Below are 18,966 nucleotides of genomic sequence, written 5' to 3'. Positions count from 1 at the left end.
TCATCTTCGGAACACAAATTAAAATATTTTTGATGAAATCCGAAAGCCTCCATAGACAGCAATTTAACCACCACTTTCAAGGACCAGAAAAGTAGTAAAGACATTAAAATAGTCGACGTGACTGCAGTGGTTGAAATGCTCAATACATTAAGGTGGAACCACTGTAGCCATGTTGACTATTTTAACTATGTCTTTAGTACCTTTCTGGACCTTGAAAGTGGTGGTTAACCCTCTGGAGTCTGAGGCTGATTTGGGGCCTGGAGAAGTTTTGACATGCCCTGACATTTGTGCTTTTTTCAGTTGTTCATAAACATATAAATGACAAAAGTGGCATTACACTGTATTCAGCACAAACTAGGCTACCATAATATGTGAGGAACATGTATGTACATGTTTGTGTTTTTGAAGGAATAACGTTTATGCGTGGTTATTGAAAAAACAAAAAACTTAAGTCACTGAAATAAGGCCAAAAAAATAATATTAAATCTGTGTTCACAAGACTTCTGGGTATTGGAGATTGTAGACTAGAGTTTTTGCTTCAAAGTTATGTAAAAATTATCCTTCCTACTCCTTCATATAAAACAATAGAGAGATTTAAATTTTCAAAAACATCTTTGGTCAAGAAACACAGTATGCATGGAGGCGTGAATCGTCATGAATAATGGGTGATTCTCACCTGAGAAGACAAAAGAATCGCATAAAGAGCTCTAATGAGCTGCATAAATAATGAGCTCTTTCAGACAGGTAAGCTGTGAAAAAACCCTCTGTTGATCATGTCAAACATACAGAAAAAACAGCAATACTGTGAAATATTATTACAATTTAAAATAATGGTTTTCTATTATATTCTTTAAAATATAATGTATTTCTGTGATGCAAAGTATCTGAACAATTATGTTACCTCTATGGCATTTCATATAGGCTTTTAGCTTAAAAGCATGCACATCTGGAGAAATATTGATGGATTCTCATATGTTTGTCAATTTTCTATACAGAGGAGTAATATTTATTCAGGATTTATTGTCATTACTATGAGTGCTGGATACTGTGTTTTCAATTCATACTTGCAGCCGGAGGGCGCTCTGTGCACCTTTAGTCCACAAATGCCTGAGCACTAAAGAAGAATTGGCAATCCAGGAACTAACCGAACTAACAGAGGCCAGAGATCGCTAACTATGGCTATTCAAAACACTTTTCAAGACAATAAATACACAATTGAGACGATGTATGCATGTATTGACTGAATTTACGTCTGAATAGCACTGGCTCCGTGGGCGTGGTCGCATTAGCGGGTAATGAGCTGAATCTCGGACTTCTGACATGGCTCTCTTTTCATACAGATTACATAAACACAGAATGTTTGTTTTCGATTTGACTTACACGATTTAAAACCTGACATTTCAACGTTTTTTTAGACATAAGTCTAATTTTTTTGTGATTAGTATTCACTAAGTTACAGTTCATTTTCTGAGAACTATCAGATTGGACTTTGTTCAGAGGGAGACGAGAGATTACGCATCATGTTAGTTTTCTTTATTTTGCAAAAAGCACAACATTTTGTTTTTACTCTGAGTGTACACAAATAAAAGAAGATATTCAACAGATTAAAATGGTGTATAACTCTTAATCGTATGTGCAACATTGACGGAGTATTTTGAGTCTCTTTCACACGGGTAAGAAAAAAAACGCGGTGGTATCGCCGGCGATACCCTCAGACCTCAGAGTGTTAAATTGCTGTCTATGGAGGAGTCAGACCTCTTGGATTTCATCAAAAATATCCTAATTGTTGTTCCGAAGATGAACAAAGGTCTTACGAATTTGGAGCAACATGAGGGTGAGTAATTAATGTGAGTAAAGAAATGTCATTTTTGGTTGAACTATCCCTTTAATTGTTATTTACTTTTTTGCACAGACAGAAAAATGCTGAAAAGTTTTGTGTAGGATTTCAATACACTCCCTCATGGACATTTCTCTGAACCCGCCAAAAGTGCCACAGAGAAAACGAACGCAAGCAAAATCTGAGGTAAAAGGAAATGATTTTGTTTTCTGCTCACTTTTTAAAATAATATATTAATTTTAAAAAGTAACAGTAACATGATGGTAATTTAAACATAGCCTTTGTAAAAATATAAAGCAAAACATTAAAGTAGTATTTCCAAGTTAACTAGCAGCAGCAGTATTGTTTAATCGACTCAAATCTAAAAACACTAGTTGTAATTCATTAATAACTTTACGCTTTGCTGGTGTTGTTAACATCAATGGAATCTACAAAGCTATGATTCTGTAACCCTTTTATTGTGATTTTCTGGAGCAAAACAATTCCAGTTCCCATTCACTTTCATATGGAAAAGAGCAGCCAGTACATTCTTCAAGATTTCTCCTTTTGTGTACCATGGAAAGAAGAAAGTCATACAGGTTTGGAATGACATGGGTGAGAAAATGACAGAATTTTTGGGTTAGCTATCCTTTTAAATATTGCAATTTTCATTGATTGTATTGAGTTAAAGCCATGCACCAAGTGATCGAAATTCATGCCTCATTCATGACTTTACAAGCTCTCTTGTAGTGCCTTCTTTCTAAGATGAGTAATTCCTCACAAAGTCAGTTGAGTCGGCTGCCCTTCAAAGGTTGGGGAAGTACTTAACAGAAATCTTTTAAGAACTTATAGTTTACCCTGAGTAGGGAGGGAGGAAAAGAAAGATAAAAACACACACAAGAGCAAGGCATATTAGGCTTGTTTTGCAGAAGTGAGGCCACTCATAAAAAAGAGAAAAGAAAAAAAAAAAAATCTTTTTCCCATGAATATCTTCATTCCCATCTGTGGCCAGGGCTGCACTTGGCAGCGACCCTGCAAAAGGACTCAGATGAAAAGCCACTTGAATTGGGCTCCAATGAGCAGAGCTTGTAGCCAAACAATAGGTAGCTCGTCCCGAGGCCCGAAACCGAAGACGAGCTGGGGGGAGCGGCCGCAGATAATGCCGTGCGTCACTGTGGCCGGAACGGCCTTTCATTTGCAAACAACGTACAGAATGGCTTCATTTGCCGGGCAAATTAATTCAATTAATTACTGTTGGTAGCAGCTGCACAAGTGGACACATCAGCACATCCCTGACTCTTTGATCAAGGTTATAACATAGAATTTTGGCAGCCTATTATTCATTGAACAGATACATTATTGGTGGCTATTGACTCAGCACTAAGTCTGACAGTGGAACGCTGCCAGGAACACAATCCCTGCCAACTCCACCTGCCCGGGCCCCACTAAAGCCCTCGATGAGCCAGACGGAAGAAAGAGACATGTCACAGAAACCTTAAAGGTCAAACTGAACAGCTTTAAGAGCAAATACAATAACAGTCTCTCCCCCTGCCTCCGAACCTTTAAGAATAAGCACAAACCAATGCTAAAACCTGCCCTACATGCAGCACTTAAAACAGTAGTTCACAAACACAAGCATGACCACAATTTCATTGTGACTAACTATTGTGAAATATTATTACAATTTAAAATGACTGTTTTCTATTTGAAAATATTTTAAAATTTAATTTATTCTTGTGTTGGCAAAGCTGAATTTTCAGCATCATTACTCCAGTCTTCAGTGTCACATGATCCTTCAGAAATCATTCTAATATGATGATTAGTTCCTCAAGAAATATTTGTTATTATTATCAGTGTTGAAAACAGTTGTGTACTTTTTTTTTTTCAGGATTCCTTGATGAATAGAAAGTTCACATATTTGTCTGACAAGCCGTGGCGCTGTCACGCCACACACAGTGAAAAATACATTGCGGAGCAAAGAGGACAATGACAACACGCCGACAGACAAGACAGAGCAGGTTACTTATGATATTAAACAAAGACCCAGCTTTCAAACTGTGTAGTTTTTTAAGAAATTCAAACAATAAAAAACGTTTTGTGGCTCTTTAATGTGTCGTGACAGATTGCTGTAGCTCCTCTGCTCAAGCGGCTCGTAAACCGATCATATCTTCCTACTAGTCCATTTATAACATCAAATAAACATGAATGAACATGAGAATGAATGTTGTTTCAAACACGGAAAGACGTCAATATACACAATTTTTCAAGTTTAACTCCACCGAGGTTAATCTTCTAACTCCTGACTGCTTTGTCGGACAAAATGGCGGATTCGGCGTTCTGATTGGTTAGATCGCTTGTCAATCAAACTCCCTGCGAAGGGTCAAAACTGGAAAGTTCTGCACATGTGCAATGATGTAGAAATGGCATAATGACGTATGACACGAGGAACGAGCTGTTGTTGTTGAATGAAGTGTCATTCTAAAATTCGCCTTCCACTCATCATCTGTGAAGTAGAGCAGGACAATGTCCCACTAGTCCTTGTTTCGTACTTTCATCCACAGACACCTTGTTTTGGGTTCAGGAATGGCCGTTTTTACTTCTTAATAAATATAAGCAGCAAGGCACAGCATCTCGTCGTCTCCTAATTAGGACCCGAAATTGATATCAAGTCTGCTCTTTAAAGGTGCCGTAGAACGTGTTTTCAAAAGATGTAATATAAGTCTAAGGTGTCCCCTGAATGTGTCTGTGAAGTTTCAGCTCAAAATACCCCATAGATTTATTTTTATGAATTTTTTTAACTGCCTATTTTGGGGCATAATTAAATATGAGCCGATTTAGGCTGTGGCCCCTTTAAATGCTCACGCTTGCCTTTAACAGCATAGACAAAGTTCGCACAGCTAATATAACCCTCAAAATGGATCTTTACAAAGTGTTCGTCATGCAGCATGTCTAATCGCGTAAATACTGTATGGTATTTATTTGGACGTTTACATTTGATTCTGAATGAGTTTGAGGTTTTGCTCCATGACTAAAGCTAACATTACACACTGTTGGAGAGATTTATAAAGAATGAAGTTGTGTTTATGAATTATACAGATTGCAAGTGTTTAAAAAATGAAAATAACGTCAGTCTTGTCTCCGTGAATACAGTAATAAACGATGGTAACTTTAACCACATTTAACAGTACATTAGCAACATGCTAACAAAACATTTAGAAAGACAATTCACAAATATCACTAAAAATATCATGTAATCATGGATCATGTCAGTTATTATTGCTCCATCTGCCATTTTTCGCTATTGTTCTTGCTTGCTTACCTAGTCTGATGATTCAGCTGTGCACAGATCCAGACGTTAATACTGGCTGCCCTTGTCTAATGCTTGAACATGAGCTGGCATATGCAAATATTGGGGGCGTACACCCCGACTGTTACGTAACAGTCGGTGTTATGTTGAGATTCGTCTGAGGTCTTTTAAACAAATGAGATTTATATAAGAAGGAGGAAACAATGGAGTTTGAGACTCACTGTATGTCATTTCCATGTACTGAACTCTTGTTATTTAACTATGCCAAGGTAAATTCAATTTTTAATTCTAGGGCACCTTTAAAACAAAGAAAAGAAGCAATGCAGGAGAACAGTATGTGCAAATAGAGGGAAACTACGTATACTTGTGCAGTGTGCACGTCAAAAAATCAATTCCTATTTGAAGCTTCACATCAACCTGATCACTTTTAGTGTAAACTCTACATTCAGATTCAATCATTCCGGTGTCCATGTAAATGTAGCTATTGTCTCATTGTAAGTTCTGGATCCTTAAGTCAAGGAAACCAGAGAGAGAGAGAGAGAAAAAAAAACATTATGTAGGACAAAGTGATTAAACTTATGAAAATGATAATTTGGGTGTTCCAAATCTGCAGAAATCTGCTGAGCTTTGTTCAAATTCTGCCGGCACAGCTTTCATGTAGGGCTGTTAATAATATGGGGTGTAAATAATAAAATCAACAGTGTCAGTGTACGTGTTTTAATGGGCACATCCTATCATGCATAAGCATACTAAAGTGCAGACACACACAGAATTTCACAGAAAAGTCTGCAGATTTGCTACACATGCCTCCCTGCCTCCAGCCTCCTAAAATGTTTTGTCTAATTATTCTTTCAGCTACCAATATAACTTTAATACTCTCAGCATCATTTAACACATATTACCATATTTAAAATCAATTCCACAGATTCCCCTCAAAATCGGCACAGAAAATACAATCTGAGCTGGCAAATAAGCAAAGGCAAAGGCATACCTCTCGTAGTGCCTTCGTGTGCACGTGGCGGCGCTGGTGCTTCCTGGGTTGCCGCCCAGTTCATCATATACATTTTTCCATTGTCGTCGTGCTGTGATCTGCAATGGGAAGTGGGAGTCCATTATGAGAGACAAAGACGTTCATGTAATGGATGTGTGCATGGAGCAGAAATTAAATAATCACAGACATTAGCATTCCACTATTCATGCATTCAACATGTATGCTGGGCTTTCTTTATTGTTGAGTGATGAAAATAAGAGGGTCACTCGATGCATATTAAACAGATCCCGTAAGCTTTATATTATAAATGACACTGAGCTCATGATGTCCCATGCAAGGTCATTAGATTGAGTTTTTGAAATGAAATTGATGTATGCGTACTCTTAACTGAACAGAAAAAAAGGAAACACATATCAGATTAACATAATTCACATACACAGCGATTAATATTCATGAGAGACCTTTAGTGCATTCAGTGTACGAGGGTTAAAAGATTTTTAATGGCCGTTTCCGTCAGCTAATGGCTGCCTCTCTCAATAAAATGCATTCTGTTGAAAACTGCCTGCATCAATTGCTGGGAAATTAATGCATGTGCGATTTAGTCGCCCGGGCCAATGTATTCACCACAGACTAGTTACAACACAAATAAGTACAATATTCTCAGAGCGTTCCGGAATACATTGCGACCCAATGTCCACGGAGACCTAATCGCTACAATCCACTTCGATCGCAGAAACGCTTCAATTAAAATATCGTTGACCACGAGCTGTACTTTCCTTCGGTAACTTGACTCGCTGAGTAGGGCATCTGCTGTCTCCTAGGGCGTTTAATGAAGCGTTTGCAGTTTTGACAGCATGAGAACAGAATCGGCCCTATGGCCTCTGCTGCCTTCTCTAAACTCCCTCAGTCATAATAGCCCTTGACTGCTGTTTGTTTTAACATCGCCATTGTGTACGAGGCAGCTTTCAGGTCTGGAGTACAGTTGCGGTATTAAAACAGTCAAGTACAGTTCATCCCCAGGAGAAGATCTTTTTGAGAAATGTAAATGTTTCCAATGACATCATGACTCCTCCTGCACAATGATTTTCATTACAGATGTCAGCTGCGTTTAAAGCCAAGCGTTCTGTGGCAAAGAGAATCCGAGGAGCCAGGGGACAGAAAAACGAGTGTATGGTTGAGAAAGGCGGGCAGCGGTATCAATACATTGGATGAAAAGAGCAAAGGAGCGAGAAGTGGCTTCCTGTTTGCTCTTAATCTAAATAACTTCAGCGTTGATGAATGAATCCAGAGCTGCTGGAAAATACTGAATAGCTGGTCACATAGAAGGGACTTTAATGTTTTCACCATATTTTAGCAGAGCAGATGTCAGATAAGCTGCCAAGCGAATTCCCTTTATTGTGCAGTTCGCTTGTTGCACAATAATGGTCCCCTAAGAGCCTCAACATGGGTAGTGAACAGGCCCCAACCAATTTCCTCCACCGCAAAAGGGTTACATGTGTTTTCCACTTGTAGATTTTATAACAACTGCGAGCGCTCTAGCCAAATTTGGATCTGAGAGAGTTCCGCATCCAGGCCAGGGTCTAGTAAACACACATTACATGGCAGGCTGGAAAAAAAACTAAACTCTTGTTTTTTTGGGAATCTTTCGGAGCCAAAGGAAAAAGCGTGCTGCCAAAGGCACTGGATTTCAAACAAATTGTGTAAACACTCACCACCTCGTATCCTCCCAGTTTCTGAGCCGCTTGAAACATAGTCCAAAGGTTTACTGTAAGAAGGATAACAAGGATGACGATTAGTTCCACAGGAGAGCACAAGGAAGTTTTCACATAGGCCTTATTCGGAATAGCATACTACTATACTATTCTTAGTATGACATCAGCGGTGTACACTGCGGTTAGTATGAGAATTTTCCCAAATACGGAACACCCGGATGATCTACTATATGCAAAAATGTGCAGTATTCAGTATGCACTACTGTATCCCACAATGCAATGCACTAAACCAGGGGTCACCATTCCTGCTCCTGAAGGGCCGGTGTCTCTGCAGAGTTTAGCTCCAACCCTAATCATACACACCTGAAGCAGCTAATTAAGGTCCTACTAAGCATACTAGAAACTTCCAGGAAGGCGTGCTTATGCAAGTTGGAGCTAAACTCTGCAGGACACCGGCCCTCCAGGAACAGGTTTGGGGACCCCTGCACTAAACTTTCAACTTGACCTTCCATTTCCAGTGTGGTGATTGGACTGGAAGTAATTATACATCCCATTTTACTCATTATTTGATCAGACTGCCCAAAGTTAAGAGAGTTTTACACTAAATTAAATTAAAAAGGGCAAAATAGAGTTTCATTTTGTAGATGATAATTGGATGCCACTCACACGGCAAAAATAATGAGGTCATGCGGCATCTATGTGACATTACGGTTTAATAGGCAATTCAAGTCAAGTCAATTTTATTTGCATAGCGCTTTTCACGATACGCAGTTTTAAATATTTCATCACAATGGTAACCCCCCAAAACACTAACATACCAGAAACGCTTTTAAATATAAACCTAAAAGAACATTAAGGATAATGTTAACAAGTCTCACAATTTAATCATCTTGATAAAAAAAAAAAAAAAAAAAAAATTGCATAAAATAAAATTTTATTTCAACATTTACTCTCCCTAACCAGCCCTGTGCAAAGCATGATGGGAAGGGGAAATCCTGTTCCTAGTTTTAGCATTTATGTCATCTCAACTCAAATTGATTAAGTAGAGTGGTTGAAAAGAATTGTGTTGGATTAACTTAATTTACTTCAGTAAATTGAACATGCACAAAATGTTATTTTTGGTATACTTAATTGAAACCTTCTAATACAATGCTGTTAAATGAAAAAAAAAAAAAAAAAAAAAAAAAAAAAAAATATATATATATATATATATATATATATATATATTTTTTTTTTTTTTTTTTTTAAATAAACTGAACAGTATTGTAAAATCATTATTTTTGAGTGTAGCTTTACAGAAAATCCTGATGTTAATGTTTGAATCTTAAAGGTGCCATCGAACGTTTTTTTACAAGATGTAATATAAGTCTAAGGTGTCCCCTGACTGTGTCTGTGAAGTTTCAGCTCAAAATACCTCATAGATTTTTTAAATTACATTTTTTTAACTGCCTATTTTGGGGCATCATTAACTATGCACTGATTCAGGCTGCGGCCCCTTTAATTCCTCACGCTCCCCGCCCACGGATCTCGCGCTTGCCTTAAACAGCATAAACAAAGTTCACACAGCTAATATAACCCTCAAAATGGATCTTTACAAAGTGTTCGTCGTGCATACTGCATGCATACATCAGATCATGTGAGTATAGTATTTATTTGGATGTTTACATTTGATTCTGAACGAGTTTGATAGTGCTCCGTGGCTAACGGGCTAAAGCTAACATTACACACTGTTGGAGAGATTTATACAGAATGAAGTTGTGTTTATGAATTATACAGACTGCAAGTGTTTAAAAATGAAAATAGCGACGGCTCTTGTCTCTGTGAATACAGTAAGAAACGATGGTAACTTTAACCACATTTAACAGTACATTAGCAACATGCTAACGAAACATTTAGAAAGACAATTTACAAATATCACTAAAAATATCATGTTATCATGAATCATGTCAGTTATTATTGCTCCATCTGCCATTTTTCACTGTTGTTCTTGCTTGCTTACCTAGTCTGATGATTCAGCTGTGCACAGATCCAGATGTTTTGCCCTTGTGTAATGCCTTGAACATGAGCTGGCATATGCAAATATTGGGGACGTACATATTAATGATCCCGACTGTTACGTAACAGTCGGTGTTATGTTGAGATTCGCCTGTTCTTCGGAGGTCTTTTAAACAAATGAGATTTAATAAGAAGGAGGAAACAATGGAGTTTGAGACTCACTTTATGTCATTTCCATGTACTGAACTCCTGTTATTCAACTATGCCGAGGTAAATTCAATTTTCCATTCGATGGCACCTTTAATATCATCATGCCTCATTTAGCAGATTACTGATAACTTAGTTTATTATTTTGCAATGATATAAACAATCAAGCAGTTGGGATTTGCTATATTGTACATCTGAAAAATGTTATGTAGTATATATAATGCCTACTGTTTCACTACCTACTTTTAAATAATAGTAGCCATAGTGTATACTGTGTAGTATAAAGTACACTAGCATTCCATTCCAAACACAGCCATATTAACACACTCTTCAAATCAATCGAACATCAAATAAAAACTGAAACATGACTTGAAACGCTTGTCGACAATCCATTCCCCATCATTTAATTTTCGCCATATGAATGCTAATGCTAAGCAGGGGCCTGTTAGAGAGTGAGCGAAAATGAAAAAAAAGATCAAACTAAATAAATTTGTGTCAGTTTAATGAAGCAGAGCTGTGCCACATTTATGAATAAGGCCCAGCTGAAATTAATGAGAGACTTTGCTGCTGGGGGACTAATCAATCAAGATTCAATCGCCATGAACACAAAGCCAGTGCATTTGTCAGAGCGGTGTTTGTCTGTCCTCGTATCTGGCCATATTGATTTTTGCCTCCTTCCAATAGCTACTTCTGATGGACTGTCGTGTTACGGGGCGAGTAGTTTTTAAGTCGACTGAACGACATTAAACTTAAAGCCGAGAGCTGCTCTCAGGCACTTCGATACATCAGCAACAGTACAAATTCTGCTGGAAAAAAAGTGCCCCCACTGGTATTTCCTCTCTTCATGCGATTTTTGTCTTTAATATGTCTCTGTTTAGACTTTAATTGATATAATATTTATTAAAAGTACTGGTCCTCAGGTTATAAAGTAACCTTGTTAGCATATTATTTTCTGTTTTTCCTTTGAGGAGCTCCTAGACAGGTAGAAAGGCCTCCTAAATACAGGGGTGCACATTGTCAACCCTGTTAAAGTCAACCTTGTTACCTTTCTGATGACGTAAGTATTGCCCAACATCTATTAAAATGCATTAAAGGGTTAGTTCACCCAAAAATGAAAATTCTGTCATCATTTATTGATCCTCATGTCATTCCCAAACAAAAAGACCGTTCATCTTTGAAACATAACTGAAGATATTTTTAATGAAACCTGAGAGGCTTCTGTCCCTTCTTTAAAGGTCTATTCACCTAAAACTCGTACACTTCAAAAAGTTCATAAAGAGATAACTGCATATGAATCGAGCAGTTTAAAGTCTTAAATTTGATTGTGTCTCTTCAGATGATGAACAATTTAGGCTTCTATTCATATACAAGCATCAATCAACACATACATAGAGCGCATCAAATATGGTAATCAGAAGCTTAAAAGTGCTTGCTTGATGCGTGAGAACCAATTAATTTGTTCTTGACCATATTACATGTGCTCTGTGTATGTGCATTGATCAGTGTTTATAAGTGAAAAATTAATGACAGAATTAATATAGTAGTCAATATTTGAAGTGAATCAAAACCTTTTTTGATTCACTTCAAATGTTGACTACTGTAGAAGAACGAAAGAAGTTTTTGGGTGAACTATTCTTTTAATTTAGCTTGAGATGAAACAAAGCTATTTATGAACACTTAAACACATTATTTGTCTGATAGAATGTTTAATTCGTCTCAAACAGTTTTAAGCCAGACGATTGATGCCTGATTCACTTCCCTGCTGCTTTCATAGAAGTATGAATCATCCTCTACAAAAAGTATGTGTCACACTATACAAGGTTAAAAAAAGGTTTATAGTGACGAGCATCTGTAGTGTGAGTAAGAACATGGCAGAGTACGTCTCATCTGCTCTCTGGGCTCACGCAGAGACTCCTACACGCATGTGTGCATGTTTTGACGTAGGTCAAATTTGTCCCTATTTGATCATGATAACAGCAAATGATCCTTCTATATAAAACTCAAATAATAGGCTTTCAGTCAGTCAACAGATTTATTTCATAACGTAATGAGGTGCCTTGCTGGCTACATAGGCATCTACTTTCTAAGAAACCGAGCTAATTGAAATGAAACCACACAAATTGCGCTTTTACCTGCTTGAAGTTAATTCCAGTGTTAGCATGTTGCTAAGCTAATGAATGCAATACTCAAGCAGAGATAATATATAATAGGCTACATAGATACTACATCAGCCTGAGCTATTTTTAATTAATATTTGCAGTATTCATTCATACTAAGTAATATTTCTCTTGACGCCATCTGTTTTGTTATTCACTGAACACACAATGTATTCTGGGATTGCCTAATCAGTTAAATATCGTACATGTGGCTTAGAATCTTATCAAATTAATTATTTTAGAAGTCTGCATAATTGTACGTTTTAGGGAGCTGACTAGGTTTTGGAACAGAGGTATTATTTAGTGATATGCACAGTCATGAATATGGGTCAATGACGTGACAGGTCATTTTTTGGTCCAAAGGCCTTAATAATAATAAAAAAACAATAGGACATCCAAAGTATGTAAGGTAGTACAACTAGATCACTTTTTTTTTTAATCCAAAAGGTTTTAATAATATTTTGCTACATATAAAGGTATTTTAAAAATTTTGAAGTGTCAAAAGGTCATTCGGTTTAACCGCCCAAAGGCCAATACAGCCATTTCATTTGTGATTAAAATATCTTAAAATGTAATAAATGTATTTTTTAATAAATTGCTTTGTTATGAGAATGTCTGGAAAAATGAATTTCATTGATGTCATTTGGAGTAACCAATATAAAGGGACCATTTTGGATCAAGTCATGCTTTCAATATCATGTGACAGGATGTGACATGATTCAGACACCTGCAAAGGACCACACGGTCATAAGTGACTCTCTCTTAACTATTTGAAAAATTCATGTTTTCACTTGCTCATACGCCTGTCCCGAAACATCAGGTCATTCGGTACAACCGCTTTAAACATGGAAAATGTAATATTTTAAGAACTGTACTAAATATAAAATGTTTGATTGTCCTTTTGCTAGGATATCAGCAATAGATATCAGCCTGTTAGCATTGTTTGAAAATATCGTATATCGGTATAACCAAAACTGTCATTCGGTAAAACAGAAATTTTGGTTAAACTGAATGACTTTTTTGGTGAAAAATTTTGTAAAAAATGACAAAAGCAGTGTTAATTGATTATAAAACCACATAATCTCATTGTTAACACTTAATAAAACTACAAAATTAATTATATCTCCATTAGGTTTTCTTACACTTTTAAAAACCTTATTCGTCAATGAGCCATATAGAGACATCGAGATTCAGGATGATTGTGGCTTGTGCATATTTTTATGCAGAAATTGACTGTTTTAGACTGACAGCAGTTGTTGTTGAAAGTCAAGGGGAAAGATTACGAATAATAATATCTCTGCTGTTTGCATTTAAATAGTGTATACTTTATTTGAGTTGGGCGTTAAGCTACTTGTTTATTCACACTGTGTACTGCAGGTCAGAGCTGGATATGTTACATTAAAGTGACCAGCAGAGCTGCCTGGGAATTATTGTATTTATATCTTTTTAAAGTTATGTTGACCTACTTTGCAACTTTGAAATATAAATTACACATTTTTTTGCTGTTTTGGTCCGCTGCGAGCACTGCAGGGTGAACTGGATGGACACATAATCTCAAAGAAATAGTTCATCCAAAAATGAAAAAAAAAAGTGCATCTTTCCAAACCATATTGTTTTTTCTTCTATTACACACAAAATTAGATGTCAGCATTATTAACGGCAAATGCCATCAGTTCTCTCATGCCACGTGACTGCAAATGAGATCTGAAAGCTTCAGCTTGACTATATAAATCACCATCCATCTTGTATTCAAAAACAGTTTAGACATAAGATATTCTTTAATGTTTCATAAAAAAGACTTTTTGAAATTTCCCCTTGAACTAGTGCCTGTAAATGGCACGCAAATTTTTTTTTTTTTCAATTTGACTCTGAGGTTGATGACAAAAGTAGCACTTGAGATCTTCAGAGCTCTGTTACAGAGGAGGAGGTGAAGAAGCTGTACTTACTCTGTTTGAAGCCCAGGTATGGTATCCTCTCAATGGGAGTTTTCCTCTCTTTCATGTACTTATACAGTGCCACCAGGAAGGCCTGCTCATCTGTGCGGCACTCCTCACCTCCTTCAACCTTCGGTTTGTCTTCAGGCGTCACTTTTTTCCAACTGCTGCCACTATTGCTGTTTCTGGGCTTGGGAACTCCTGATTTTGAGTCCACCTTCATCTAAACACCACAGAGCAAAAAGAATTATTTAAGAATATTGAAAAGCACGCTTGGTATGTCTAGGTCAATAACATCAGATCTACTTCAGACCTGCATCAAATAAATATCAAAAGATATTGCATCTACTGCAGTGTTTCCCAACCACACACTAGTGTGCCATGACATGTTTTCAGGTGTGCTGTGGAAAATTACCAAAAATGAAAATAAAATAAATGCTATACAATTAAGAATATATTGTCGCTGTCAGGCGGAAACCTCGTATCTCTATATTTCGTCATTTTTGTTTTATTTTATTTTTAAAAATCAATGCTATTGTTATCCTTTATGCCTGTATGTGGGTTTTACAAATATTTAACCAATGAAAAGGATTTAAAAGAGCTTGTGACTAAACCTCCTTAACTCCATTGGATCCTCAAACTGTCAGTCAAACCTCGTAATTCCACCCACCTCTATCGTAAAAGAAGTGCAGCACGCAGTTTGGAGATACACGTCTGCTTGTTTGCAAAGCAAAGGTAAATAAAAAAACTGATGTTTGGTTTGAATAAGTACAATGTTTTCTTTACTCAAGAAACACTATGTCTATAAAGGCTAATGTTTTTTCTATTTGAAGAGCGGAAAAGAGTCTTAATGTGGTATTTGCCATATAGTTGTAGCAATACTGTTTTAAATATCCTGCTTCATCTATTATATATTATGAGATTTTGTCCAAATGTATTTAACATTAAGAAAAACTGAGTGCGCATCTAATAAACTTTATAACCTGTAAGTCGATGAAAGCGTAACGTGATACGTTCCAGTGACAGAAAAAAATATGTCTGTCATTTGCTGGTCAAAAACCTCGCAACTCCATTTGAGCTTGATTTTCATAAAATGTTAATATTATAATGACACGTGTACGTTTGACATATATAAAGCCACCAACTTTGATTTCAAGGTGTTTAATTATTTAAAAAACACAAGGTTTTCGCCCGACAGCGACGATATGTAAATTTGTTGTTTTATCATCATCACCAACAACATCATATAGCTACCTATATATGACCTTATTGTGTTCATATTTGACTTAAGCTCAAGTTTCACATTAAATGTGAGAACTACTTTTAATAATTCTTATATATTCTTAAAAGCACAAAATGTAATTTTCTCAGCTAGAGGTTGCTTATTCAAAACAAAGGCATAGCTTGATTTGCCTGGCAAGTCCAGAATGATATATCTTCTACAAGATATATCAGTCTGGTCAGTCCGCCCTCCGTCGCGCCTCAAGTCAACTCCAAACCGTACCGTGCCATCAGATTCGTTTATTTCAGTGACGCAAACAAGCGTCACTCTAGTGCGGCAAAAGTCGCCTTCAATATTAACAAAGATTGCGCACGAGAGACCTGAGAGTTTGTTCTATTCAGCCGTGAGTTCAGTTTTAAATGACCAAAAACACATTAATTATTTACTTTTCGCTGTTGACTCTCTTGTCGCTTTGCTAACGTCATATCCGCCCTTCTCTGATTGGTTTACTCCGCTTCCTGTTTGCTCGGATTTGCTCTGCCCTAGAAATCGAATTGATTCAATTGCTGACCAGACTCATCCGCTGGTACAGTAATGAGGCTGGATTTTCCAGGCAATAGCTTGATGATGCCGCGAATGTGCGTGGAATCATGGGTTGTCGTCGTCTTCGCCTCCACAGCCGATGGAAAGGAATTCAACGGACTCAGGAAGAAATCATGTTCATAGATGAGTTAATGTATTCAAGTTTTACAAATGTTACGGTGGTATGAAGCAGGACAGTTCGAAGAGCAGTGGGAGTGGGACAAGGCCGCTGTAGCGAATGCTAATGATAGACACCTGCGATGCACACCGATCTCGAGTCCAGTTGAGCTTTTAAAGTGATGATACACAGGGCAACTTTTTGAGCAATGTTGCCAACAATATTGCTTGGGCACTTTCCCATTGAGAATGAGCAGCAAATTTATATCTGGATACTTTAGATCAGTTGTGGGCAATTTTTTTTTAGATCTTCCAATCAGAATGCTTGCAGCCGATCACATGACCATTTTGGAGATTTCAGAAAAAAATCAAACAAGATGGTGGCTTCTCAGCAGCAGTGGAGCGAAGAAAAAGTGCGTGAACTTACATTTTATTCTGTTTAATGTCTGTAGTGGTGTAAGCTGTAGGGCGTATGGCACGTGAAAGTAGCTTTTGACGCGATTGACGAATCCGCCTTTTGCCAAACTTTTCCTATCACAAATCAGATTGGAAAGACATTTACATTTAATAAAAATGAAGAAAATAATTGAAAAGTTGAAATAAAGTGTTTATAATAAAGTATTTATTGGGTTGGCAATAGATTTGCTCCTCTCTGAATGGATGCTGCCAACTGTCCATTGCCCTAATTAGTGCCCTAATTAGTTGCCCGTTGATGGCAACATTGCCCAGCAACATTGCTCAAAAAGTTGCCCCGTGTATCATCACCTTTATTATGCTTTTGCTGCAGTGGGTCGCTTCTGCTTTTTTCGTTGCGTATGTGGGGTAACGCAGCGCTGTTTTACATGGTTAAAACAATCATACTAAATACATTTGAGTGTGTTGAAAGTTATGTTATAACATTACTCTGCGCGTTCGCTCGGTGGCTGCTATCAGAGACTTGTTGCACTTTGCAGTAATCTAGATCCATATTAGTAAAACTGGTAGCGCGGATATGAAGTAATTGACAGGTGATGCAGTGATATGATCCGTGACCTGGTTAAAATTGATGATTTCTCTGGGTTTAAACATTGCTGGAATCTTTTGGGATAATGTAAGTACACAAGTCAACAAAATATATGACATTGTTCTAGTAGTTTTTGGATATTTTTAAGCTAAAAATATTACATATTGTGCCTTTAATACTTTTAATGAGGGAATTCTTAATCAGTATTATTGTCTTGTTCTCCAGTAATATTAAAACATTCTTAAAACAGGATCAGTTGTCATCACAGTCTTATTGTTTTTGTTTGTTTTAAGCATTAACACCACTAAATCTTGTTAAATTTAGATTTAAATTTAGATCAAGTTTATTTGATTTTGATTATTTATATATTTTTTTATTTATTTGATTTATTTTTATATGTGATTTTTTTTTCTTTAAAGTTGTTATTTTGATTTACACTACTGTTTGGTCCTTCAGAAATCATTTTAATATGCTGATTTGGTGCTCAAAAATCATTTCTTCTTATGATCAATGCTGAAAACAATTGTGCTGATTAATATTTTTGTGAAAACCGTGATAAAAAAATGTCAGGACTCTTTGATAAATAGAACACCATTTATTTGATATAGAAATATTTTGTAATAATGCAAGTCTTTACTGCAACTTTTGATCAATTTAATGCGTTCTTCCTGAATAAAAGTATTATTTTCTAAAAAGAAAAAAAAAAGAAAAAACAAACCTTCGAACGGCACTAAAAACAAGCCAAAAATACAGATCAAAGTGGTTATTTTTTTCCAATAAAAAAATAAAAAAATAAATAAAATAAAATAAATAAATTTTGAAAAAAATTGTTTTCAGTTCCAGCGAACTCATAAACATTTAAAATAGCTCCTGACCCAGGAGTGAGTGTCTGAGAACTGTTCTGGAGGCAGTTTTACAGTGTCAGGCCTCACCATGCTGTCACATACTGCAGTCATCGCTGGCCCACACACGTCTGTTTAACCATCTGTTCCCGATAATCAAGAGCATTTATTTTCCAAAAGGAGTTATCAAGGCCAGTATAATATGTGAACGAATACAAAAAAAGTCAAAGAATGAAATGCTGAAGCATTAGGTTACGGTGACATGAATTAAACACTCCCTGGAAGTAGTATAACATGCTTTTTGAAGTATATTTATGCATGTTCTCTATCATATGAGAGCTATTACAGAATAAAACCATTTGTTTTTAATTACAATTTATTTATATTACTGAGGCCAAATTACTCTGCTTGAAATACAGTTGTTGTATACACCCCATCCTGGGTAAAGCAACTGAAGGGGTCAAGTCAAGTCAATTTTTTTTGTATAACATTTAAAACGTTGTTTCAAAGTTTCAAAAAATTACAAAAAATGGTGTTAATGTTTATGATATCTTAATATCTTCATGCAACGAAAAAAAGCAATCAAGCAGTTGAGATATGCTTTGTAGAATACACACACACACATATATATACATTATATATATATATATATATATATATATATATATATATATATATATATATATATATATATATATATATATATATCAGAGATGGGCACTCGAGTTAGAAACTCGGACTCGAGTCGCATTTTAACAGACTTCAGAGTTGGACTCGGACTCGACCTGAAATGACTCCAGACTTGACTCGACTCGGCACAAAAGACTCGGAATATTTAAAAAAAGACTCAAGTCTTTTACCCTTAACTAATGATATAATAAATAAAGAATTTCTGTTGTATTTAAATGGTTTTATAATATCTGCATCACATATATTTCCTTACGTGTCGTGGTAGATTGGACTTTTGTCATAGAATTTGATTACGTATGTCCGAAATGTCATAATAAGAGTCCCATGCAACAAGACGGGATCCACCGTGCAATAGGTTCTTTCGTTTGGGTTTATTATCATGTCAGATCAGC

At 36.4% G+C, this 18,966-nt stretch overlaps 1 protein-coding gene across 1 annotated transcript in view; it reads right to left on the bottom strand.

The window, feature by feature from the left end:
* The window catches only part of arid5b (AT-rich interaction domain 5B), a 155,906-nt gene that overhangs the window by 28,846 nt on the left and 108,094 nt on the right, over positions 1 to 18,966 (bottom strand). Inside the window, exons 6-8 of the mRNA XM_048171029.1 lie at positions 14,131 to 14,341; positions 7,827 to 7,879; positions 6,115 to 6,212 (exon numbers count right to left, since the gene is read on the bottom strand). Of these exons, the coding sequence (XP_048026986.1) occupies positions 6,115 to 6,212; positions 7,827 to 7,879; positions 14,131 to 14,341 (362 nt within the window). The remainder of the gene's footprint in view (positions 1 to 6,114; positions 6,213 to 7,826; positions 7,880 to 14,130; positions 14,342 to 18,966) is intronic.

This window comes from Megalobrama amblycephala, linkage group LG20, assembly GCF_018812025.1.
Source record: "Megalobrama amblycephala isolate DHTTF-2021 linkage group LG20, ASM1881202v1, whole genome shotgun sequence".
In the NCBI taxonomy this organism is placed as follows: Eukaryota; Metazoa; Chordata; class Actinopteri; order Cypriniformes; family Xenocyprididae; genus Megalobrama; species Megalobrama amblycephala.
The sequence above is the reverse complement of the archived record's forward strand: the minus strand, read 5'-3'. Positions and strand labels throughout refer to the sequence as shown.